Source organism: Aquarana catesbeiana, linkage group LG02 (assembly GCF_042186555.1).
Source record: "Aquarana catesbeiana isolate 2022-GZ linkage group LG02, ASM4218655v1, whole genome shotgun sequence".
NCBI classification, from domain to species: Eukaryota; Metazoa; Chordata; class Amphibia; order Anura; family Ranidae; genus Aquarana; species Aquarana catesbeiana.
Window position 1 is genome coordinate 553675846 of NC_133325.1, and position 26395 is coordinate 553702240.

At 41.9% G+C, this 26395-nt stretch overlaps 1 protein-coding gene across 2 annotated transcripts in view; it reads left to right on the plus strand.

Annotated features, from left to right (window-relative positions):
- INAVA (innate immunity activator) overlaps nt 1–26395 on the plus strand; it is a 65768-nt gene that overhangs the window by 28287 nt on the left and 11086 nt on the right. For both annotated transcript variants that reach the window (XM_073615963.1, XM_073615962.1), the window contains exons 2-7: nt 7493–7568; nt 21511–21635; nt 23004–23126; nt 24820–25021; nt 25152–25208; nt 25315–25504. In XM_073615963.1, the coding sequence (XP_073472064.1) occupies nt 7514–7568; nt 21511–21635; nt 23004–23126; nt 24820–25021; nt 25152–25208; nt 25315–25504 (752 nt within the window). In that variant the 5' untranslated portion in view covers nt 7493–7513. The remainder of the gene's footprint in view (nt 1–7492; nt 7569–21510; nt 21636–23003; nt 23127–24819; nt 25022–25151; nt 25209–25314; nt 25505–26395) is intronic.

Sequence of the window (26395 nt, forward strand, 5' to 3'; positions counted from 1 at the left end):
ACTGAAATTGCAAGACTTTGTGTCAGCCGTGGCCAGTTGGCTGGTATTGATTACTGAATGCCTGCAGTGCAAGATAAAAGCTAGGAGGACTCCTTCAGATAACATAGGAAGTGAGCACAGGACACAGAACAGCTTTGGACTTTGGAAATGATCAATAGGTATTTTTATTTGCACTTAAACGCATATAACAAAATGCTTTCAATTTTTATATTTTAACAAACCCAAAGAGAGCAAACCATAGAAGTTTTTACTATTATGCTAGTCATACATGGCTCAAATTTTCATTCCTGCTGAATTGGCCAAAATTCAAAATGGTGGTGTGGCCTGTTTAGCACCACTTAGCTCGACAAACTTCAAATTAAAATATTGAAGAAGCTGTGCAGGCATTCTCGGCAGTCAACCATCTACACTGTTTAGCATAGACGGGGAAATCTATACTGATGCCTTAGCAATAACCTGTATGACTGACCTTAAAGTATTTGTTATCCCCAAAAAAAAAAAAAAATATATAGATTCTGGTCCCAGCGCTTGTGCTGTGTAATCTGCCCCCCTCTAAACTGTAAAAGAAAAAACTCTGAACATTGCACTTCCTATATCCCCTCTCTAAATAGACCATTAACCAGGGTAGCTCCGCCCTGATCACCGTTGTCAAAGTGCGTCTCTCCGTCATACGCTGTCCACTCTGCTCTCCTTTTTCCCCCTCCTTCCTCCCTGTCATCTGCCTCTGTGTCTGTCTCCGGCCTGCCCCCCCCCACACTATGTCACTATTTACAAAATGAGCAGTGTAAATACCTAATTTGAGCTGTCTTCAGGCCGGTCACATGACTCGCGGCTGCTTTACAGCGCCGAGACAGGGCTTCCATGGAGGAGACGAGCAGTCACGTGATATCCCCGGCTGACGTCAGAGGGAGATCATGGCCCCTCCCTCAGAAGCCATCCATCAGAGCTGGAAAGCAGCCGGGAGTCATGTCACCGGCCTGAAGACAACTCAAATTAGGTATTTACAACACTCGTTTTGTAAAACAAATGACATATTGTGCTATGCCAGGCTCCAATTGAGGGGCTGGCATGGTTTTATACATATGGGTTAATGAACCCTTTAAGCTATCTATACACTAGTAGCTGTTTGAACAAACATTTGTACAAAAAATCTCAGTACGTTTGATGATGCATGTAGTTCGAAAGTACTTTAAAATGTCTGCTTTTTCCATTCGATTTGATTTTGGAATTAATGGACTTTCCTGAATGAAAACTACATACAAACAATTTTGTTAGTTTGCAAAATTAATTTCAGTCCTGTTCCTTCAAATTATCTTATCACTACGGTTCAATGAAACACCATCACTTTGGACCCACTAATCATTAGATAATTGAAGAAACTTTCTTAAATTTTGAAAGAAATTCTATTAGTATATGGCCAGCTCTAGGGTTTACATACCTGTTTTAACTTACTTCTTCAGCATTAATAAGTGAGCTGATAAGACTTGCGCACTCTCAGTCTTTAGATGATTGAGGCTTCTCTAGGTCTTATTTAATTTTTGCATTCAAATCAATGACTGCTTCTGATTATTCATCATGGCCTTTTACATTTCATATGAACTGAATATAGCAAGACATATTAAGTTACAATTTGACATATTAAGGTTATACAATTAATAAGGCATTGGCTGTGGTTTAGGTCTACGTAATGCTGCCCTTATGGTACAACAGTTTCATATGGGCCCAGACTATCCATATATTGTGTCTTCATTTAGCTGGAACAGGGATTGTTGATCTATGATAAACGGTACACTTCCCGTCAACAAGCCCTCCAAAAGTATTTACAAGAACAAGATGACTGATAACCAAAAGTGAAATTCCTGTGATAAGTGTATTTCCCCAGGCTGTACTCCAAATACATTCTGATCCTAGTATTGAGCAAATACTGAAAGCTTGTAACATGAATGAGATCATATCCTTATACCTTTGTGCATTTTAGTTATAACAGCGTACCATGTACAGTAGAATGCAGCCTTTTAGATAAGGGTCGGAGCTCTGAGGTTTCACCCAATTATCCCAAAATTCAGAGGGCTTATTCCTCATTTTTGGATAGTAAATGAAGCCAGGTAAATCATTCTTTTATACCCCTGGGCCCACTGTTCATTAAGAAACACTCCTTTTCAGCATAGATCCATATCTTTCATTCTAAATTGTATAAAGCTGTTTCAGGTTTGTTGGTCATCATCACTGAAGTGCATGGAAACAATGGCTTCTATAGAGTTGGGCTTAGGAAACAATAAGTACAGTCCAACTGGTTAAAGTGGTTGTAAAGGGTAAAAAAACGTTATGTGTGCAGCAGCCCCCCCAATACTTGCCTGAGCCCCCTCTCGATCCAACGATGTCCAGAAGAGCCTTGCCTCTTAGAGGACTTGCACTCCTGATTGGCTTTTGGCAGCAGCGGCAGCCATTGGCTCCCACTGCTTTCAATCAAAGCCAGTGAGCCAATAAGTAGACAGAGGGCTGGGGCCAAGCCGCGGCTCCATGAGTGAATAGACACAAGGAGCCGCGGGTCGGAACGCACCTGCTTGATCCGGGCTGCTTTGTGCAAAACCATTGTTCAGAGCAGATAAGTATAACATGTTTGTTATTTTTAAAAAAAACAAGGCTTTAATATCACTTTAAGTTGAAGTGAGCCACAAGAAAACAAAAAGTCCTTCAATAATCCAATGTGAAGCATAGTGGATCATTCTTAAAACAGAAGTTATCCACATGTTTTACCTCTATCACACAAAAACAAGGGGCTTAACCCACATTGCTGGATAGTGCTATGAACAAGCAGGTCTGGAAGTACAGTATAAAAAATGATTTTCATTATTCTTTCTAGTATCCACAAAAAGAGGAGACATGGAAGTGAGAAATGTTTTTGTTCTAAAACTCTGCTGGTTCAGTGAAGGGCTTTGTGATTCTTTTTGGCCCACCCTCCATAACCTGTTTCTTATTGCTCTGGTCATAACCCAAGCCAATGTTCAGAGGGGAGTTACTACCATACACCAATGATTCTACATAGTCTATGCTGAGGATTTCAGATGCCATAGTGTTGTACTAATTTGTACCGCAAAATGTGAATACAAAGCCAAATCTCAAGTGGTTTTGTACAAGTATTAGAACCTTTACAGAAACATTTGTGAATAGTATGAATAGATTTCTATACAGTGCCTTGTACTTTATTCTTATTGCCTCCTAAGAGCACCTACTTTCAGATGAAGAAATAATTGGGGTAAATAATTAAATAAGCTGGTAAATGTGTCTTCCAAAATGTCTTCCAACCACACAGAGTCCCCCCCCCCCAGTTCACATGCAAGTAAAGCTGGTTGTCCATTGTTTCCTTTTTTGGTCAGCCAGCGGGCTGAATGAAAAAAAAATGAACTGTTTCCACCACCCACACATTTGAGGTGGATTCAGAATTCTTTAATAATGCCAAAGGGAAATTATCAAGATACAATTATATTCAATGAAGATAACACAAAATCACAACAACAAATGCAAACATGACACAATAACAATCAAATTTCCAATAACAGCAATTAATAACAAAATTAAATGAATGCTATACTCTTTAAAAACCATACAGTATCATCCTTTTTAAAATACTACATAGAATATGTAACACAGATTGAAAAATAACAGAAAATCAAATTACCAAAATGTAAATATTATACCACTTTCTCTAGCATTACCCAAAATTCATAATTAACCTAATACAAACATAATATAAAAACTACAAAAAAATCCAGATCATAAACCAGATTGGGGGAATCCTTCCTGCTGCGCTATTGTATTCGGACAGCTAGAAGACTCCCCTTACTGTTAGAATACACAGATCAGCACGGCAGACGTTGATTGAGTGGCTTTTTTCCAACAGATCTGTTGAACAGAAGTCAGTTGGTAGATCAACTTCTGTTGAACTGCAGAGGCTGCACATGGATCAATATTCGGCTGGTTCCTACTATTGCCACTAATAGGTATTCAGTAGGCAAGAGTGCTAAGAGATTAAAAAGTAAATGTGATTCCCACTCCATGCATCCAGTAACATCACCTACCCCCTCAATGCTCAATTATTTTTGGCCTGCTTAACAACATAACATTGTAGTGCGTTCAGTTCAGTTACTGTGTGTTGTGTTAAACATTAATGTGCATTGTGTTAAGGCAGCTTATTTATTTTGAATGAGTTAACACACAAAAATCACTTGCACACCCTTTTTTTTTTTAACACAGCGCACCACAATGCATGGCAAGTGCTTTGTGGTACATGGCATTGCCCACTACTGTAGCAGTGCATTGGGGTACTATTTAAAATGTGCATTACTGTGTGGCAACCATGTGAAGGATAAGTTACCAAGGTGTTACAATTTTATTATTTGGAGCCAAACATAATGTGGCCCATCACTGAAACCAAATTAAATACCCCACTGATTAGAAAGGAATAGATTTCCTTCATACCATAAAATGCATACATCCTAGGAGTGTAGCGTACAGTGTTTCAAAGAAGGGACTTATCATGGCTAATTGTATAGGCAGGATTTAACCTCACTGCCCCCAATGCTGTAGGGCACAGAAAGATTGTTGCAACAGAAAGTGCATGCCAAGAGGACAAACGAGATGTTCCTAAAGCCTGCACCACTCTCCCAGCCTTTTTGCGGCCACCCAGCTGGGCTGTCCCTGGAGCCCGCGGCCACCCACTCAGCCTCTTTGCAGCCTATTCAGTTCACGGCATGGCTGGGGGGCAGAGATTTAAGGTCAGCTGACATGTGGTCAGGAATGTGAAGTGGGAGGGGCTTGAGGAGACCCCATCTCTTGATTTCGACATAGGTGGTACTGCTACGAGACACCACAAAGTCAGAGACAGTAAGTAACACTACCTGGGATTATAGTTGCCATTAAAAGTCCCCACTACAGTTCTCAGATCAGCAGATGACCCTGATCAAGAGCACCTAAGTTGATCAGAACTCCCCCAGCACTGCTACTCATCCCATTACCCCCACCAAGGAGTAAGAGAAGGAATAAAAATAGAGAATACATGGAAGAGAGAGGAAAGAGGGGGAGGAACAAAGAAAAAGGGAGAGAAAGAATAAAAGAATAAGAGAAAGAAGAACAAGAAAGTCATCTAGAGAGATGGATGGGGGAAAAAAAAAACAAGAAATTAGGATACAGAGAGATGAAAGGGAAAGAAAGGAGAACAAAGAGAGAGTGGTACATCCTAAAATGTACCATAAGGGGTTTTAATACTGTACGAGTGGAAGGGACATGGGGAGCACTAGATATCCGTGGGTTAGGGGCACAAATTACTTGTCTTGCCTTGGGCGCTGACAACCCACGCCACGAACATAATTTTACTGTTGGGGGTCCTCACAACTTGTAAAATTTTATCAAGGGGTCACGGCACTAGAGAGGTTGAGAACCATTGCTCTAGCAGAACACTGAAGAGGTTACCAGTAAGGGATGGTATGCTCATGCGTCTTACAGCACATAGAGGCTCTGTTGTATTTAAATAATGCAATAGGGCGGCACAGTGGTGTAGTGGTAGCACTCTCGCCTAGCAGTAAGAAGGGTCGCTGGTTCGAATCCCAACCACGACACTACCTGCCTGGAGTTTGCATGTTCTCCCTGTGCCTGCGTGGGTTTCCTCCGGGTACTCCGGTTTCCTCCCACACTCCAAAGACATGCTGGTAGGTTAATTGGATCCTGTCTAAATTGTCCCTAGTATGTATGAATGTGAGTTAGAGACCTTAGATTGTAAGCTCCTTGAGGGTAGGGACTGATGTGAATGTACAATGTATATGTAAAGCGCTGCGTAAATTGACGGCGCTATATAAGTACCTGAAATAAATAAAATAAATACATTTTCCCTCTGGTTTGTACTAACTAGACCTGTGACTGGTATAAATAAACTACTGTAAAAGACACCTCCAGGTGGCTTGATGCAGAGTCTTGTTTTTTGTTGTTGTTGTTAGTTCTATGTAACTATGTAACCCCTTGATCACCAAAAAACAGTGTGCAGAGACCAGCTTTCTGATTGCTAGCCATAGTCTATTCTCTTCTTCTACCTACAATGTCTCACTATTCCCTAGTGACACCATCATTTACAGAGATTGCCCAGTAGTAAGGAGGGGTGGAAAGCAGATGTGGGGACTTTACTCAGAGATCAGAAAGCTGTTCACTGTTTCTAGGAATAAAAAAATACACCTCTGTTCAGGGATCATGGGTGTTTGGACACATAAGAACATATCAGATTAAATGTGGTTGTAAATCCTTACAAATACCCAGTGAAGACTAACCTCAGATGATTAAACAAATTTTCCTCCATAAATTGTTCCTGTTTATCTGCAGTCTTCTCTCATTTACAGCCTCTTAAAGCACACGTTTTACACAGCATCTTTAAGGTCCAGAAGGCAGGGGGCGGGAATCTGATGTCACAATGCACAGCAAAGAGAGGAAAGCTCATTGTAATCTGGGACCTAAGTGGAGGAAATGGACACACCCCCTCTACACAATCTTAGGGAAACATGCACAGCGAAGGCTTTCAATCACCCTCTGTGTTCCATCCCCTGGGATTCTGTGGTGATAGCATTACTTGTCACAAGTAACTCAGGCAGATGGGAACCATAATAGGTGCATGGATTGAGGTTTGTACACACTATGGAGGGCTATGCTTTGTTCATTTTTAGTTTTAGAGGTTTACCACTTTAAGGTGCTTGCAACTCATGGTACAACATTTTTATTTATCTATTTAGTTAGTAAGTTATACATTTATATTTTCAAGCCACATGTTGATTTGCTTAGAGTGTTCTAAATTCCTGTGTGTTGAAGGCACAAAGAAGACACCAGTTCACTCTTCTCTTGCTTCTGCTGATTCAGACACTCACCCCTCTTGTCTCTCTTTCACCATCCCATCCATCACTGGATTTGGGCCCTACTCTCCTTATTGTTCCCCAGCTAAATACTGTAACTCTTCCACCTCCAGCAACAGAAATTTAGGACTACAACATGTTACAGGCCAAAAATATTCAAATTTAAATATGGTTATGGCTACAAAACTCCATAAGTGATCATTCAGGCTGTTTACCAACTCAATGTGGGTAGCTTGTGGGCAGGCCCAACCTGCCTGGTGCACATGGGGTCTTTTTGCTCTCTCTCATCTCACCCGTGTAGACTGTCTGAGCAGAGCCCCCTTTATTATCAGCAGGGGAGAGAGTCAGAGCTCAGTAGAAAGTGCAGGAAACAGGTTAACTACTTAGCTGCTGCCCTAGCCGGCAGAGATCTTATTAACCAGCATTTCAAGCTGCTTTATGAAAATCTTCTTTGCACATGTTGAATTCTAACAATTTATCCCTCCAGTGTATTGAATTGGCATTTTTTTCTACTGTACAGAATATATAGTATGTACTGTATGTGTGAGATTCCTCTGTGGTCTGCCTTACACATATTTATTTTCACCTTAATTGTTTCTTCCTAGGAATTCCAATAAACATTTGCCATGGGAGTCCAAGAAGAACAAAATGACAGAGAAATGGACTATATCATCCAACCAGGTGACTACACAAATTTAAATGTATGGAAAACCGACTCCAACAAACCTAGGAGATCTCATCTCTAGGGATGAGCCGAACACCCCCCGGTTCGGTTCGCACCAGAACCCGCGAACGGACCGAAAGTTCGCACGAACGTTAGAACCCCATTGACGTCTATGGGACTCGAACGTTCGAAATCAAAAGTGCTCATTTTAAAGGCTAATTTGCATGGTATTGTCCTAAAAAGGGTTTGGGGACCCGGGTCCTACCCCAGGGGACATGTATCAATGCAAAAAAAACTTTTAAAAACGGCCGTTTTTTCGGGAGCAGTGATTTTAATGATGCTTAAAGTAAAAAAAAAAAAAGTGAAATATTCCTTTAAATATCGTACCTGGGGGGTGTCTATAGTATGCCTGTAAAGTGACGCGTGTTTCCCATGTTTAGAACAGTCCCTGCACCAAATGTCATTTTTAAAGGAAAAAATCTCATTTAAAACTGCTTGCGGGTTTAATGTCATGTCGGGTCATGGCAATATGGATGAAAATCAGTGAGACAAACGGCATGGGTACCCCCCAGTCCATTACCAGGCCCTTTGGGTCTTGTATGGATATTAAGGGGAACCCCGCACCCAAATTAAAATAAGGAAAGGTGTGGGGCCACCAGGCCCTATATACTCTGAACAGCAGTATACAGGCGGTGCAAACAAGACAGGGACTGTAGGTTTGTTGTTAAGTAGAATCTGTTTGTAATTTTGAACATTTTTAACGTGTTTAGCTCCAGCCAAAAAATCTTTTCTAAGCTTTTTGGAAAACATAGGGAAGGGTTATCACCCCTGTGACATTTGTTTTGCTGTCTTTCCTCCTCTTCAGAAGATTTCACCTCACTTTTTTGTCCCAATGAAAAATGTTTTTTGAAAATTTGGGTTTTTTTGTGGAACAAGGATTGGAAAGCATCAGTGGAAAGGAGAAATTGTTTTCCCATATTAACTCTTACAGGAAAGAATTTCCCTTCCTAGGGGTAGATTTCATCTCACTTCCTGTTGTCTCCTTCCGTTTGCAAGTAGGAGTCGTTTGTAAGTTAGATGTTTGAAAGTAGGGTCCTGCCCTATATACTCAGCAGAAATTTGGGCCTTAGGTGTTGCTGTGGCCACAACACTGTAAGCCCTCACAGGGCCCTGCTGTGAAATATTAGATCAAGAATTGTAATTACATGCCCCTGTTGAACACGAGCTGAAAAATTAGGCCTTAGGCACTGGTGCTGGTGCCACAACACTGCAACCCCTCACAGACACTCTAGTTGGAACGCAGGAACGAGCCCTGCTGCAAAGTATTGCATCAAAAATTGTAATTACACGCCCCTGTTAGACAGGGACAGAAAAATTGGGCCTTAGGCACTGGTGCTGGTGCCACAACACTGCAACCCCTCACAGACACTCTAGTTGGAACGCAGGAACGAGCCCTGCTGCAAAGTATTGCATCAAAAATTGTAATTACACGCCCCTGTTAGACAGGGGCAGAAAAATTGGGCCTTAGGCACTGGTGCTGGTGCCACAACACTGCAACCCCTCACAGACACTCTAGTTGGAACGCAGGAACGAGCCCTGCTGCAAAGTATTGCATCAAAAATTGTAATTACACGCCCCTGTTAGACAGGGGCAGAAAAATTGGGCCTTAGGCACTGGTGCTGGTGCCACAACACTGCAACCCCTCACAGACACTCTAGTTGGAATGCAGGAACGAGCCCTGCTGCAAAGTATTACATCAAAAATTGTAATTACACGCCCCTGTTAAACAGGGGCTGAAAAATTGTGCCTTAGGCACTGGTGGTGGCGCCCAGAACCAAAAATGTTCTTACAAGCTATCAGCGTGATGATTGAGGAGGAAGAGGATAATTACTCAGGGATAGTCACTCAGCATCAGCATAGGCAGTCTTTGAAGGGATCTGAGATTTCAAAAAAAATTATTCGGTTACATCAGCATCAGGTGCTTGGTAGCTGGTGGTGATCCAAGACTCATTCATTTTTATGAAGGTCAGCCGATCGACCGAGTCGGTGGACAGACGCACCCTGTGATCGGTTACCACGCCTCCAGCAGCACTGAATGTGCGTTCCGAAAGAACGCTGGATGCAGGACAGGCCAGTAGCTCAATTGCATACTGTGCAAGCTCTGGCCAGTGATCCATCCTCAAGACCCAGTAACCCAGAGGATTTTCGGTGGGAAAGGTGTCCAAGTCTGATCTTGCCCCTAGGTATTCCTGCACCATGTAAAACAGACGCTGGCGATGGTTGCTGGAACCGATCATACCTTGGGGCTGCGGACCAAAAAATTGTCTGAACGCATCGGTCAGACGGCCACCTTCTCCACCGCTCCTTCTTTGACTGACCGAAGCCTCAGCAACACGTTGTCCAGAAACAGGAGTTTGTAACCTCCCAGTCTCTGGGAACGCGTTGCACAGACCTTTCTGCAAGGCCTCCCGAAGATGTTTCATCCTCTGCTCCCTCTGCGATGGCAAGATAAGGTCCGCAACCTTACCCTTGTAACGTGGATCAAGGAGGGTTGCCAGCCAGTATTGGTCCTTCTCCTTGATACCACGAATACGAGGATCCTTACGCAGGCTTTGCAGGATCAGGGAGGCCATGCAGCGTAGGTTTGCTGAGGCATTCGGTCCGGAGTCCTCTGGGTCACTAAGAACGACATGGTCCGCAGCCACCTCCTCCCAGCCACGTACAAGTCCATGTGTTTCTTGGGACTGATCCCTTAAAGACTGCTGCTGATGCTGAGTGCCAGGCTCCACCTCCATACTGACACAATCTTCCTCCTCCTCCTCTTCCTCCTCGTCCTCTTCCTGTGTGATCGGCGGGCACGCAGGAACACTGTCTGGATAAAGGGGGCCTTGAGAGCTAAGGAAGTCCTCCTCTTCCTGCCTCTGTTCTGCCTCAAGTGCCCTGTCCATTATTCCACGCAGCGTGTGCTCCAACAGGTGGACAAGGGGGACAGTGTCACTGATGCATGCACTGTCACTGCTCACCATCCTCGTGGCCTCCTCGAATGGTGACAGGACAGTGCATGCATCCCTGATCATGGCCCACTGGCGTGGGGAAAAAAAACCAAGCTCCCCTGACCCTGTCCTGGTGCCATAGTCGCACAGGTACTCATTGATGGCCCTCTGCTGCGTGTGCAGCCGCTGCAGCATGGCCAACGTTGAGTTCCACCTGGTGGGCATGTCACAGATTAGGCGGTTCTTGGGCAGGTTAAACTCCTTTTGGAGGTCCGTCAGCCGAGCACTGGCATTATATGACCGGCGGAAATGCACACAGACTTTCCTGGCCTGCCTCAGGACATCCTGTAAGCCCGGGTACCTGCCCAAGAACCGCTGCACCACCAAGTTAAGGACGTTAGCCAAACAGGGCACATGGGTCATTTGTCCCTGTCGGAGGGCAGAGAGGAGGTTGGTGCCATTGTCGCAAACCACCATTCCTGCCTTAAGTTGGCGTGGCGTCAACCACCTCTGAACCTGCCCCTGCAGAGCTGACAAAACCTCTGCCCCAGTGTGGCTCCTGTCCCCCAAGCACACCAGCTCAAGCACCGCATGGCATCTTTTGGCCTGCGTACTTGCGTAGCCCCTTGAACGCCTACGGAGCACCGCTGGTTCCGAGGAAGAGGCCATGGAGGAAGAAGAAGAGGAGGGGGTGGAAGAGAGAGGTGTGTCACAATCAGCATTTTGGAGGCGTGGTGGCGGAACAACCTCCAACACTACTGCACCTTGTCCTGCATCCTTCCCAGCTGCCAGCAGAGTCACCCAATGCGCCGTGAAACTTAGGTAACGTCCCTGTCCATGCCTGCTGGACCATGAGTCAGCGGTAATATGCACCTTACCGCTGACCGCCCTGTCCAGCGAGGCATGGACATTGCCTTCCACATGCCGGTAGAGAGCCGGAATCGCCTTCCGTGAGAAAAAGTGGCGTTTGGGTACCTGCCACTGAGGAACCGCACATTCCACAAACTCACGGAAGGGGGCAGAGTCTACCAACTGAAAAGGCAGCAGTTGAAGTGCTAGCAATTTTGCCAAGCTAGCATTCAACCGCTGGGCATGTGGATGGCTGGGAGCAAACTTCTTTCGGCGGTGCAGCAGCTGGGGCAGGGAAATTTGCCTGGTACAATCTGACGTCGGTGTACCAAAAGCAGATTGCCCACAAGTACTTGGCTGTGACACACCTAATTCTACACCTTCATTCCTCTCACTGCAGGTCTCAGAGAGGACTGAAGGTCTAGTGGGGTTGGAAATCTCAGCTGATGAGGAGCAAGGAGAGATCCTCTTTGTTCTTTGGTGTGGGTCTTTTAGATACGCTTGCCAACGAACTGCATGGCAGGTCAACATATGTCTGGTCAAGCATGTGGTACCCAAGCGGGAGATGTTTTGGCCACGCGAGATACGCTTGAGACATATGTTGCAAATAGCAGCGGTGCGATCTGATGCACTCGTCTCAAAAAAGGCCCACACCAAAGAACTTTTTGAATAACGCGCAGAGACTGCAGCGCCCTGCACATGTGGAGCTTTGGGGTGTGATGCAGTCAAGGTGCTGCCCTTAGGCTGGCCCCTGGAGGGCATCCTGCCTCGTTGGTGATGTGCCACCGCCTCCTCCTCCTCCTCCTCCTCCTCCTCCTCTCTCCTATCAGGCACCCACGTTGAGTCAGTGACCTCATCATCCCCTCCCTCCTCATCACTGGAGCAAACCTGGCAGTATGCTGCAGCAGGGGGAGCATGACTGCCAGATTGCTGTCCTTCTTGGGCACCCCCTCTGTCCGTGCTCATGTTACTGCCTTCATCGAGCTCAGTATCCTCATCAGAGCCTTCCAAACGCTGGGCATCCTCCTGGAGCATGTACCCAACACTGTGGTCAAACAGTTCGAGGGAATCCTCATGAGGACATGGTGGAGCTAGGGAAGGAGTCACTGATGACATTGAGCTGAGGGAAGAGGCCGCTGCTTTGCCAGACAAAGCACCCTGGGCATGGGTGAGAGAGGATGAGGAGGATGAGGACGGCTTGGTCATCCACTCGACCAAGTCTTCCGCATGTTGCGGCTCAACACGGCCAGCTGCCGAAAAAAAGGCCAAGCGTGTCCCATGGCCACGTGCTGATGAGGATGCACCGTCTCCACGACCAGCACTAGACACAGAGCCTGCTTGCCCTCTCTTATTGGCTTGTGACTGTCTGCCTCTCCTTCTTGGCCTTCCAGACATACTAATGGCCTGTAGCTGCACTAAGCTGGGATAGAACACCTGTAATTTTCTTCAAGTAGCTTTATATACTGTAACCAGACAAGCCTGCCTGTCAGTAGGAAGATAACAGGAACGGATCTAGCTGAACACTGTGAGCAGGACGCACTGTACTAAATGTAAATAGTCTAGCTGCCTGACCGTGGTACTAATAGGATCAAATAGAACACCTGTAATTTTCTTCAGGTAGCTTTATATACTGTAACCAGACAAGCCTGCCTGTCAGTAGGAAGATAACAGGAACGGATCTAGCTGTACACTGTGAGCAGGACGCACTGTACTAAATGTAAATAGTCTAGCTGCCTGACCGTGGTACTAATAGGATCAAATAGAACACCTGTAATTTTCTTCAGGTAGCTTTATATACTGTAACCAGACAAGCCTGCCTGTCAGTAGGAAGATAACAGGAACGGATCTAGCTGAACACTGTGAGCAGGACGCACTGTACTAAATGTAAATAGTCTAGCTGCCTGACCGTGGTACTAATAGGATCAAATAGAACACCTGTAATTTTCTTCAGGTAGCTTTATATACTGTAACCAGACATGTGCAGGATGAAAAAATTTGTTTAGTTTAGTTTCGTTTCGATTCGTTATTTAACTAAATTCGTTTAGTTAAATTCGTTGCATTCATTACATTCGTTTTCGGAATTTGTTTCGTTTCGTATTCGAATTCGAAAAAATTCGACCGCATTCGAAAAAATTCGACCGTATTCGAAAAAAACTATCAAATTCGAAAAAATTCTAACACATTCGAAAAAAGCTGTCAAATTCGAAAAAATTCTACCACATTCGAAAAAACTATCAAATTCGAAAAAATTCTAACAAATTCGAAAAAAGCTGTCAAATTCGAAAAAATTCTACCACATTCGAAAAAACTATCAAATTCGAAAAAATTCTAACAAATTCGAAAAAAACTATCAAATTCGAAAAAATTCTACCACATTCGAAAAAAACTGTCAAATTCGAAAAAATTCTACCACATTCGAAAAAACTGTCAAATTCGAAAAAATTCTACCACATTCAAAAAAAACTATCAAATTCAAAAAAAAATTTACTACATTCGAAAAAAATATCAAATTCGAAAAAATTCTACCACATTCGAAAAAAAACTGTCAAATTCGAAAAATTTCTACCACATTCGAAAAAAACTATAAAATTCGAAAAAATTCTAACACATTTGAAAAAACTATCAAATTCGAAAAAATTCTACCACATTCGAAAAAAACTGTCAAATTCGAAAAAATTCTAACACATTCGAAAAAAATATCAAATTCGAAAATATTCTACCACATTCGAAAAAAAACTGTCAAATTCGAAAAATTTCTACCACATTCGAAAAAAACTATAAAATTCGAAAAAATTCTAACACATTCGAAAAAACTATCAAATTCGAAAAAATTCTACCACATTCGAAAAAACTGTCAAATTCGAAAAAATTCTACCACATTCGAAAAAAACTGTCAAATTCGAAAAAATTCTACCACATTCAAAAAAAACTATCAAATTCAAAAAAAATTTTACTACATTCGAAAAAAATATCAAATTCGAAAAAATTCTACCACATTCAAAAAAAAACTGTCAAATTTGAACAATTTCTACCACATTCGAAAAAAACTATAAAATTTGAAAAAATTCTACCGCATTTGAAAAAAACAATAACTGAATTTGAAAAAGTAAACTATATATATGGTTATATATATATATAGTATATATATATATATATAATATACACATACACACACACATATATATATATATATATATATATATATATATATATATATATATATATATATATATATATATATATCCATCTTCCGAAATTTGAATTTCTTATAAAATGAATTCGAATTTGAATAGGAAAGATAGAAAACAGAATAGAAGAAAATATAATATATATATTATATTTTCTTCTATTCTGTTTTCTATCTTTTCTATTCAAATTTGAATTCATTCTATACGAAATTCAAACTTCAGAAACCATGTACCGAAATTCGAATTTCGTATAGAATGAATTCGAATTGAAAAGACTATTACAGAATATATAATATATATATATATATATATATATATATATATATATATATATATATATATATTATATATTCTGTAATAGTCTTTTCAATTCGAATTCATTCTATACGAAATTCGAATTTCGGTACATGGTTTCTGAAGTTTGAATTTCGTATAGAATGAATTTGAATTGAAAAGACTATTATAAAATATAAAATAATGGAAAAGAAAAGCATAAAAAAACAATAGAAGAGAATAATAAAAAAAAAAAAAATGATATATATATATATATATATATATATAATTTTTTTTTTTTATTATTCTCTTCTATTGTTTTTTTATGCTTTTCTTTTCTATTATTTTATATTTTATAATAGTCTTTTCAATTCAAATTCATTCTATACGAAATTCAAACTTCAGAAGCCATGTACCGAAATTCGAATTTCGTATAGAATGAATTTGAATTTGAATTGAAAAGACTATTATAAAATATAAAATAATAGAAAAGAAAAGCATAAAAAAACAATAGAAGAGAATAAAAAAAAAAAAAAAATATATATATATATATATATATATATATATATATATATATATTTATATATATATATTCTATTGCTTTATTATTTTATATTCTATCTTATTTATTGTTTTTTTTTAGAAAAACGTTTTCTATTTTTTTCGAATTCGAGTATGTTTTCGAATTAGATTCGAATATGTTTTCGAATTCGATTCGAATATGTTTTCGAATATGTTTTCGAATTCGAGTCGAATATGTTTTCGAATTCGATTCGAATATGTTTTCGAATTTGATTCGAATATGTTTTCGAATTCGTTCGTTTTTTTTTCGGATTCGTTTAAATTCTTTACTTTTGTAATTCGGAAATTCGGATGCATCCGAATTTCCGAATAATGAAAAATTCGTCCGAATTTCGATTCGGAACGAAACGAAATGCACATGCCTAACTGTAACCAGACAAGCCTGCCTGTCAGTAGGAAGATAACAGGAACGGATCTAGCTGTACACTGTGAGCAGGACGCACTGTACTAAATGTAAATAGTCTAGCTGCCTGACCGTGGTACTAATAGGATCAAATAGAACACCTGTAATTTTCTTCAGGTAGCTTTATATACTGTAACCAGACAAGCCTGCCTGTCAGTAGGAAGATAACAGGAACGGATCTAGCTGAACACTGTGAGCAGGACGCACTGTACTAAATGTAAATAGTCTAGCTGCCTGACCGTGGTACTAATAGGATCAAATAGAACACCTGTAATTTTCTTCAGGTAGCTTTATATACTGTAACCAGACAAGCCTGCCTGTCAGTAGGAAGATAACAGGAACGGATCTAGCTGAACACTGTGAGCAGGACGCACTGTACTAAATGTAAATAGTCTAGCTGCCTGACCATGGTACTAATAGGATCAAATAGAACACCTGTAATTTTCTTCAGGTAGCTTTATATACTGTAACCAGACAAGCCTGCCTGTCAGTAGGAAGATAACAGGAACGGATCTAGCTGTACACTGTGAGCAAGACGCACTGTACTAAATGTAAATAGTCTAGCTGCCTGACCGTGGTACTAATAGGATCAAATAGAACACCTGTAATTTTCTTCAGGTAGCTTTATATACTGTAACCAGACAAGCCTGCCTGTCAGTAGGAAGATAACAGGAACGGATCTAGCTGAACACTGTGAGCAGGACGCACTGTAATAAATGTAAATAGTCTAGCTGCCTGACCGTGGTACTAATAGGATCAAATAGAACACCTGTAATTTTCTTCAGGTAGCTTTATATACTGTAACCAGACAAGCCTGCCTGTCAGTAGGAATTTAACAGGAACGGATCTAGCTGAACACTGTGAGCAGGACGCACTGCACTAAATGTAAATAGTCTAGAAGATAACAGGAACGGATCTAGCTGAACACTGTGAGCAGGACGCACTGCACTAAATGTAAATAGTCTAGAAGATAACAGGAACGGATCTAGCTGAACACTGTGAGCAGGACGCACTGCACTAAATGTAAATAGCAGGAACGGATCTAGCTGAACACTGTGAGCAGGACGCACTGCATTAAATGTAAATAGTCTAGATAGAAGATAACAGGAACGGATCTAGCTAAACTGAATACAGTGTATATATATATATGCAACACCTGGGATGCATATATATACACAATACACTGTAAGTGCAGCTAACTGACTGACTGTTCTGCCTAATCTATCTAACTCAAATCAAATGACACTGTCTCTCTCTCTCTCTATCTCTCAGCACAACGGAACACACACTACACAGGGCCGCCGTGCAGGCGGCCTTATATAGTGTGGGGTGTGTACTAAATCCCCTGAGCCATAATTGGCCAAAGCCACCCTGGCTTTGGCCAATTACAGCTCTCTCTACTGACGGCGCTGTGATTGGCCAAGCATGCGGGTCATAGTGCATGCTTGGCCAATCATCAGCCAGCAATGCACTGCGATGCCGCAGTGAATTATGGGCCATGACGCGCCACACGAATTTAGCGCGAACGGCCCATAACGTTCGCAATTCGGCGAACGATCGAACAGCCGATGTTCGAGTCGAACATGGGTTCGACTCGAACACGAAGCTCATCCCTACTCATCTCTTTTATATCAATTGTCGTCATGCAGTCAAATACAAGTAAAAAGGAAAATACTTTTTCAATAGAATTTTCACACCCATGTGTTGCATCACAGTACATTCAGTAAAAAACATTTTGGGAACCTTGACCTGCAATGTGTCATTAAAGTTACTTTAAAAGTAGAATAAGTGCAAGGTGTGCAAAATGCATGTCAGCGTACTTCAACAGTTCACATTCACTATGCATGCTGAGTATGAAGGAGGGGAAGACTCCTTTGTGGCACAGTGTTATGGCCATAATGCTTAAAAAACCCTACACTTTTTTTAAGCACAGAAGAGTGCTGTACAAATGTGCTACACTGGCTTCAGGGACCCAAATACGTGGAAACACAATTAAAAAGAATGAGGTTGTGAACAAAAGAAAAAGCTGGAAGAGCCCAGTCATGCAGGGCCGGCACAGGGGGTGGCGAGAGAGCACCTGCTGGGAGGGAGTGTTGAGGGGGGCGAGGGAGCTTCAGTTCCTCCTGCATCTCAGTGACAGGCGCGGTTGTCACCCAAATAACCTGGCCAAAGTTGTTGCCGTCTGTCTCCTCCCACTGGTTTGCCCACTACCGCTAATGCTTCAGTATTTTTCACAATTACGGGTCTAGTCATGGCATTTTCCAACAGCTTCTGTCCCCACCCGCTGGCCTGCCCAGCCCACCACCTGTAGGAAAGGGAGGGGGCTGTTTGTGTACAGGGAGGGGCCAGAGGCGTGTGTGTGTACAGATTTGTGTATGTGGGGCTGCCATATATGCAGGTGTGTGTGTGGGGGCGCTGCCATATATGCAGGTGTGTGTGTGTGTGTGTGTGTGTAGGGGAGGGGGCTGCCATATATGCAGGTGTGTGTGTGGGGGGCGCTGACATATATACAGGTGTGGGTGTGGGGGGGCGCTGACATATATACAGGTGTGTGTGTGTGGGGAGCTGACATACAGTGGGGACGGAAAGTATTCAGACCCCCTTAAATTTTTCACTCTTTGTTATATTGCAGCCATTTGCTAAAATCATTTAAGTTCATTTTTTTCCCTCATTAATGTACACACAGCACCCCATGTTGACAGAAAAACACAGAATCGTTGACATTTTTGCAGATTTATTAAAAAAGAAAAACTGAAATATCACATGGACCTAAGTATTCAGACCCTTTGCTGTGACACTCATATATTTAACTCAGGTGCTGTCCATTTCTTCTGATCATCCTTGAAATCGTTCTACACCTTCATTTGAGTCCAGCTGTGTTTGATTATACTGATTGGACTTGATTAGGAAAGCCACACACCTGTCTATATAAGACCTTACAGCTCACAGTGCATGTCAGAGCAAATGAGAATCATGAGGTCAAAGAAACTGCCTGAAGAGCTCAGAGAAAGAATTGTGGCAAGGCACAGATCTGGCCAAGGTTACAAAAAAATGTCTGCTGCACTTAAGGTTCCTAAGAGCACAGTGGACTCCATAATCCTTAAATGGAAGACGTTTGAGACGACCAGAACCCTCCCTAGAGCTGGCCGTCTGGCCAAACTGAGCTATCGGGGAAAAAGAGCCTTGGTGAGAGAGGTGAAGAAGAACCCAAAGATCACTGTGGCTGAGCTCCAGAGATGCAGTCAGGAGATGGGAAAAAGTTGTAGAAAGTCAACCATCACTGCAGCCCTCCACCAGTCGGGGCTTTATGGCATCACCTGTCCAATACAGTCCCAACAGTGAAGCATGGTGGCGGCAGAATCATGCTGTCGGGGTGTTTTTCAGCTGCAGGGACAGGACGTCTGGTTGCAATCGAGGGAAAGATGAATGCGGCCAAGTACAGGGATATCCTGGACAAAAACCTTCTCCAGAGTGCTCAGGACCTCAGACTGGGCTGAAGGTTTACCTTCCAACAAGACAATGACCCTAAGCACACAGCTAAAATAATGAAGGAGTGGCTTCACAACAACTCCGTGACTGTTCTTGAATGGCCCAGCCAGAGCCCTGACTTAAACCCAATTGAGCATCTCTGGAGAGACCTAAAAATGGCTGTCCACCAACATTTACCATCCAACCTGACAGAACTGGAGAGGATCCACAAGGAGGAATGGCAGAGGATCCCCAAATCCAGGTGTGAAAAACTTGTTGCATCTTTCCCAAAAAGACTCATGGCTGTATTAGATCAAAAGAGTGCTTCTACTAAATACTGAGCAAAGGGTCTGAATACTTAGGACCATGTGATATTTCAGTTTTTCTTTTTTAATAAATCTGCAAAAATGTCAACAATTCTGTGTTTTTCTGTCAATATGGGGTGCTGTGTGTACATTAATGAGGAAAAAATTAACGTAAATGATTTTAGCAAATGGCTGCAATATAGCAAAGAGTGAAAAAGGGGGTTTGAATACTTTCTGTCCCTACTGTATATACAGGTGGGTGTGTGGGGGGCTGACCTTTATACAGGTGGGTGTGTGTGTGGGGTGCTGACATATATACAGATCTGTGTGTGTGTGTGTGGGGGGGAGCTGACATATATACAGGTGTGTGTGTGGGGGGCGCTGACATATATACAGGTGTGTGTGTGTGTGGGGGGCGCTGACATACATACAGGTGTGAGGGGGGCTGACATATATACAGGATTGAGGGGGGGGGGGCTGAGTGCGTACAGGTGAGGTGGATGGTGTGCGGATTCAGTAGGATGGCTTCCAAGCTGTTAGTAACCAGCTAGACTGGGTAATGTGCATTGCTATTGTATTGCAAGACCTAATAGCCACAGTAAACATGCACAGTGGGCAAACAAATACCACCAGTTCCCAAAGTTTTTTAGTACTCTTTAACCACTTCCCGCCCGGCCTATAGCAGATTGATGGCCGGGCGGTGGTTCCGTTATCCTGACTGGGCGTCACATGACGTCCAGCAGAATAACATGCCGTCGCGCGCCCGCGGGGCGCGCAGTGTGTCAGTCTGACACATCGCTTCACTGATCTTGGTAAAGAGCCTCCGGCGGAGGCTCTTTACCATGTGATCAGCCATGTCCAATCACGGCTGATCACGATGTCAATAGGAAGAGCCATTGATTGGCTTTTCCTCACTCGCGTCTGACAGATGCGAGTAGAGGAGAGCCGATCGGCGGCTCTCCTGACAGGGGGGGTCTGCGCTGATTGTTTATCAGCGCAGCCCCCCTCAGATGACCACACTGGACCACCAGGTACGCCACCAGGACCACCAGGGTAGGGGGCAACATATGGATGGCCAGGTATGTACCCCATGGCCATCCACATGTGCCCAGTCTGTGCCAATCAGTGCCACCCAAAAGTACCCATCAATGCCACCTACGAGTGCCCATCAGTGCCGCATACCAGTGCCACCTATCAGTGCCCATCAGTGCCGCCTATCAGTGCCCATCAGTGCCACCTCATTTGTGCCAACTCATCGGTGCCCATCAGTGCCACCGTATCAGTGCCCGTCAGTGCAGCCATATCACTGCCCATCATTGAAGAAGAAAACATACTTATTTACAAAATTTTTTAACAGAAACAAAGAAAAACTTGTTTTTTTTCAAAATTTTCTGTCTTTTTTTTTTTGTTGCGCAAAAAATAAAAACCGCAGAGGTGATCAAATACCACCAAAAGAAAGCTTTATTTGTGGGAACAACATGATAAAAAAATGTGTTTGGGTACAGTGTAGCATGACAGCGCTGAAAGCTGAAAATTGGCCTGGGTGGGAAGGTGTCTGGTATTGAAGTAGTTAAACACTATGTAAACCCTTTGAGATTTCCATTTGAACAAATCTGTAACTGTCGAAAGTAGAAGTGATTGTTGCTTTCCTGTTTCCAGCTCTTTTATAGGTGACCACCAACTTCTCCTTGCAAAAGGAAAATTACAGTAACGATGTAAACATCAGTGACTGGTTAAACTTGCTTTATTACCAGTTTTCCTTTTATTAATTCTTAGTCTACACTTGGTTTCACTTACCATTACTTTCTTGTACCCTTTAGGTTAATTCCTATATTGCCTTCTTTACTCTGTTAATTGCATGATTTTAAGTGTTTATCTTCTTTGTTTTTTTTCTTTAGTTACTAGCTCTCCGTTGACTTCATGTAAAGAGCTGACACAAGCAATGCGCATTCAGCAAGGTTCACTGGAAAAGAAAATGCAAAACTGTCTGGATGAGCTACGTCAGATCTGCTTGCGTGAGGCTGTAAGTCACTTGGAGATCTTCATAAATCAGTACTGATCCAGATAAAAAAATAAAAAAAAGAATTAAGCATATTTACTAATTTAACAAAACATGCATGCACCAGTTTAAGTCAATGCATATCTGAGCCTCCTGCTCCTGAAAATAATTACTGCCGCCAGGCGTCTCTCACCTGCCGACTCTGAAAAAGATCTACCAGGCCCCTCTGTCCAATACGTTTCTTTATCAGAGGACTTTCTCAAGGGAGACTCGGATATAAATAAGGCTTAACAAACTGGTGCCAAAGATGCCAACATTACTGTAGATGTGAGTATAATAGCATTTTACATTTTTAATTAAATTGGGTGTTTTTAGTGGTACAACACTATGTGGAGCTTTATTTTTGCATTACCTGGGGAAAAAAGTGGATTGGATGGACAGTTAACAGATGGATGGGACTATATAGAAAAAAAGAGAATATCTAGTAAGGTTATTTACCTTTTGGTGAGTTTATTGGTTAAACACAGGTCTTGGGCACCTTGATGTGTTCTTCCAGGGTGGTGTTTAAAGACTACAAGATAAGGTACCATCCTGCTCCACTACATCCAGCTGAAATGGTACTCCTTGTCTTACGGGTCCCAATCCCTGATGCTGCAAAATGGCTTCATTAGCAGCAAGGAATGTGGTCCGCTGCTCTGAACCCCATGAGAACTCAGTCTTTTTTCCTGGTAACATTGTATATAGGCCTCAGAATCAGTCCAAGATGTGAGATGAACAATCTCCAGAATCCCACAACTCCAATGAATTTTGCACTGAAGTGGATGCAGGTACTCCTGTAATACAAAGAAAGTCTCTGCTGTAATCTTGACAGCTGCAGTTTGCTGTTATTAAAGGCAGGGGGTGGTGGCAGAGTACAATCTGTAGGGCATAGGAGATATATCTTAAGAAGTAGTTGAAGCTTTTTAGGGAAGATAACCTGACATTGTTAAATTGGAAAAACAAAATCATGTATCACAAACATTTACTCACATTCCCATCTGAAATTAAAATATGCAAAACTGTAATCAAAAATGCATCATTAGAAAAATTGGATGTGATCCCTTGCTAAAACAAAATTCTCCACCAATGCATGCTTTTCGTGCCACATATATATATCATTCAACACACTGAAAATAAAAATAAAAGAATACAACATATTATTAATAGCTTGCAACATGCTGGCCTGCCGGTGCAGTTGAAAATGATAACTCTAAAGATAGACTTTAATCGTCACAGTGACAGGATTACCAGGAATGCATCAGCAAATAATTGTTCCAGATTATTTGGGTGATTGAAGATGTTTTTTAGCAAAATATTTAATGAAAAAATCTTTTTCTTTATATTTCTTATTAGGAATTGATAGGGGTTCTGCCAAAGGAATTTCCCCTTAAGCCTGGGGAAACACCTCCAAAAGTCCGGCGGAGAGTTGGAGCTTTATTTAAACTGGATGAAAGAACAATTCACTGTCATGGAAAGGTAAGCAGGAGCAGTTTTTGTGTTTTAGCACTTAGACATTCCTTTCTCCATGCTCCAGCCCCACCCCAGGACTTTGCAAATAGTGAAATTGTAACTTTTCAAAATGGCAATGGTTGAAATTCAGGGTAAAAGCTGCATCTCTCAGTGATAAAAGTACTTATGTTCCGGGGCGCAAACAACAACAAAAAAAAAGGAACTTCTAATATGTTATGTAATAAACACATTAATTTCAATAAAGATTTTTACTATGGCAGCATAACTCTTATGCCCTGTACACACGGTCGGACTTTCCGATGGAAAATATGCGATCGGAGCTTGTTGACGGAAATTCCGACCGTGTGTGGGCTCCATCGGACTTTTTCCATCAGAATTTCCGAGACACAAAGTTTGAGAGCTGGCTCTAAAATTTTCCGACAACAAAATCCGTTTGCGTAAATTCTGATCGTGTGTAGACAGCTCCGACACACAAAGTTCCACGCATGCTCGGAATGAAGCAGAAGAGCAGCACTGGCTATTGAACTTCATTTTTCTCGGCTCGTCGTACGTGTTGTACATCACCGCGTTCTTGACGTTCGGAATTTCCCACCAACTTTGTGTGACCGCGTGTATGCAAGACAAGTTTGAGCCAGCATCCGTCTGAAAAAATCTGATGGATTTTGTTGTCAGAATGTGCGATCGTGTGTACAGGGCATTAGTGATTTATATTTTACATTGTTATCCCTTGTGTACACGTTCCTGCAGCAAAAGCAGTGCAACCATTCTATAATAACACAAATGTTATCAACATTGCACAGCATAGATTCAATGTATTTCAAATGAGTGAACACACCTAGGTATTTCTACAATGGCTCTCTTTCACAGTTTTGTGCATTTGTATTAACATTTGGGAAACATTTTTTAGAATTGAGCACCCATCCTTATTGAACTAGAGTGGGCAATGCACATCTGTATTTGGACATCATGCTGTGCTAGGCATACCAGAATGGGGGCAGATTTTTGTACAAGCTCTAATTCTAGAATGAGGTATTGGTGGTTCTCTTGCTAAATTTACCCATAAATGTCCATAAGAAGAAAGAAACAAAATACGTTATTACTAATTGTCCATTTTAATCCTGCCCCCCTTTAATCCTGCTACCCAAGGCACTGCCACATTGGTGACATATGGTGAATATACTGTACACCTCTAGAGCAGACTTTCTCAACCTTTTCAACACAGTGGGACCCTTGAAATAACTTTCCGGTCTCAAGGAACCCCTGCTAAATATGACTATATCTACAGTGTGTTGATCACTGGGGGAAATTCTTCTTACACTTGTGGTCATTGCAATGGTGTCAGTGAGAGTTTATCTGAGAGGCAAAAATGACGGATTGTTCAAGGAACCCCTGGCAACCTCTGGAGGAACCCTGGTTGGGAAACCCTGCTCTAGAGTCATGAGTATGCACCACTATTAAAAATAACATAATGCAGGTTTTATAATATTTGCTGTACTGTGACATATTTTCCTATTGCATGTAACAGTCACTGGATTTTTGGAATCATAGCCCTGATTTGTTCAGCTTTGTGTGTAATCTTCTTTGTAGTAGTGGATCAGCCTTATGCTACACCGTATTTCTGCTCTGTATATACAGTATGTATTATGATGAAACAAAATGTACAGTTTATTTAGCATCTCTCATCTAATGGTTTTCTCAGGATCCACTTGGCTATCTAGAAAGGGATCTGGCATTACAACGGCAGATAACAGAGGCCGCACGTCGTCTATACATGGAAGAGTCTGTTTCTAGACAAGTTCGGCAGCAAAGGAAGGCAGCATTGAAAACATCAGAGCAAAAACTTCGTTTTCTGGAGAACAGACTAATCCAAGAGCAAAGCCAAGAGAACCTGCATATGGATGGTAAGAGAAGAGAGACAAACAAATATTGCCACCTACAACTAAAATAGAATTTGCCATTTACACAAGAAAGTTCTACTAGAGAAAATTAACATTTTTGACATTGTAAGTCTTTTTATCTGTTCTCTTTCAGACAGCAGCAGTGCATCGGAATCTAGTTCCCTTTCTGATGTTGCAACATTGGGGGAAGGTAAATGGAAAGAATGGAATAACTTAGCTGAGTAATTATTATTTTGACAAATACATCCCTATCGATTTTATACAAATAACTTTATCTTAATCTGTCTTCATCGAAGATGACAGTCTGCAAAGAGTACAAGTCAACAGGCCCATGCGACCTCAGACTTTAGAGGGATTGTGCCTTGTGAGGACAGAAGATGAAAATGACAAATCTCCAATACAGAATAGCCCCTGGAGGGAGTCCAGCCTAGACCTGCCCTATGACAAAAACCAGAGAAGATCATGTAACTCCCAAGGCAATAGCAGGTAAGGGAATAACACAGAGTGGTCCTTGCATTTCCTGCATTCTCCTCCTATTTGTATGTCGTACATTTGCAGTATACTTCAGCTGTGAAGCACTAAAAGAATAATACTTCAAAAAATATAATATTAAAGCGTAATAAACCCAAAAACAATTTATTATATTGTAACATACAAATACTTAAAGGCAGTGGCTGCATTTGTTTTCTTTTTATAGTTTTGTTTTTTCACCTGGTGCTCCTGCCAGTAATATTGGGTGTCTCCACTCTGGGTGTAGGAGCAACAGACACACCTTTGGACAGCAGCATGAGATAGGGCAGTGTTTGATGCACTAGCAGATTAAGATGGACTTGACTAACAGATTAAAACTGTACCCCATATAACAATTTTTAAGCAGTTACAGAATTTCCTTTTGGGATAAAGGTTTTAAATAAATGAATAATAGCTGCCCATTGTAAGCACCCCTGTTAGTTTTAAATGGTTTGTCTCAGTCCTCAAAATGCCACTTTTGCTGGACAACTTGTTCTGTTAAAGGATGTTGAGATTTAACAGACTTATTGGCCAGATCAACAGATGAAGATAAAAGGGAGAAAAAAAGCCTAAAAAAGAAAACCAATGCAGCCACCACATCTAAGAATTGGTAAGCTGCAATATATTACATTTTTGGGTTTAAAATATAAAGAGATTATAGCTGTATTTGTTTTTCATACATCATGGGACACAGAGTTAGGCTAATATTCATTACTTACTGGGTTATACTTCATCTCCAGGTGAATGGACACTAGTAGACCAAAGGTCTTTAGGCAGGAAGTGATCCCCTATATAACCCCTCCCATACAGGAAGTACTTCAGTTTTTTACCAGTGTCTGCAGAGTGGATGGCACGGTTGTTTGAGCT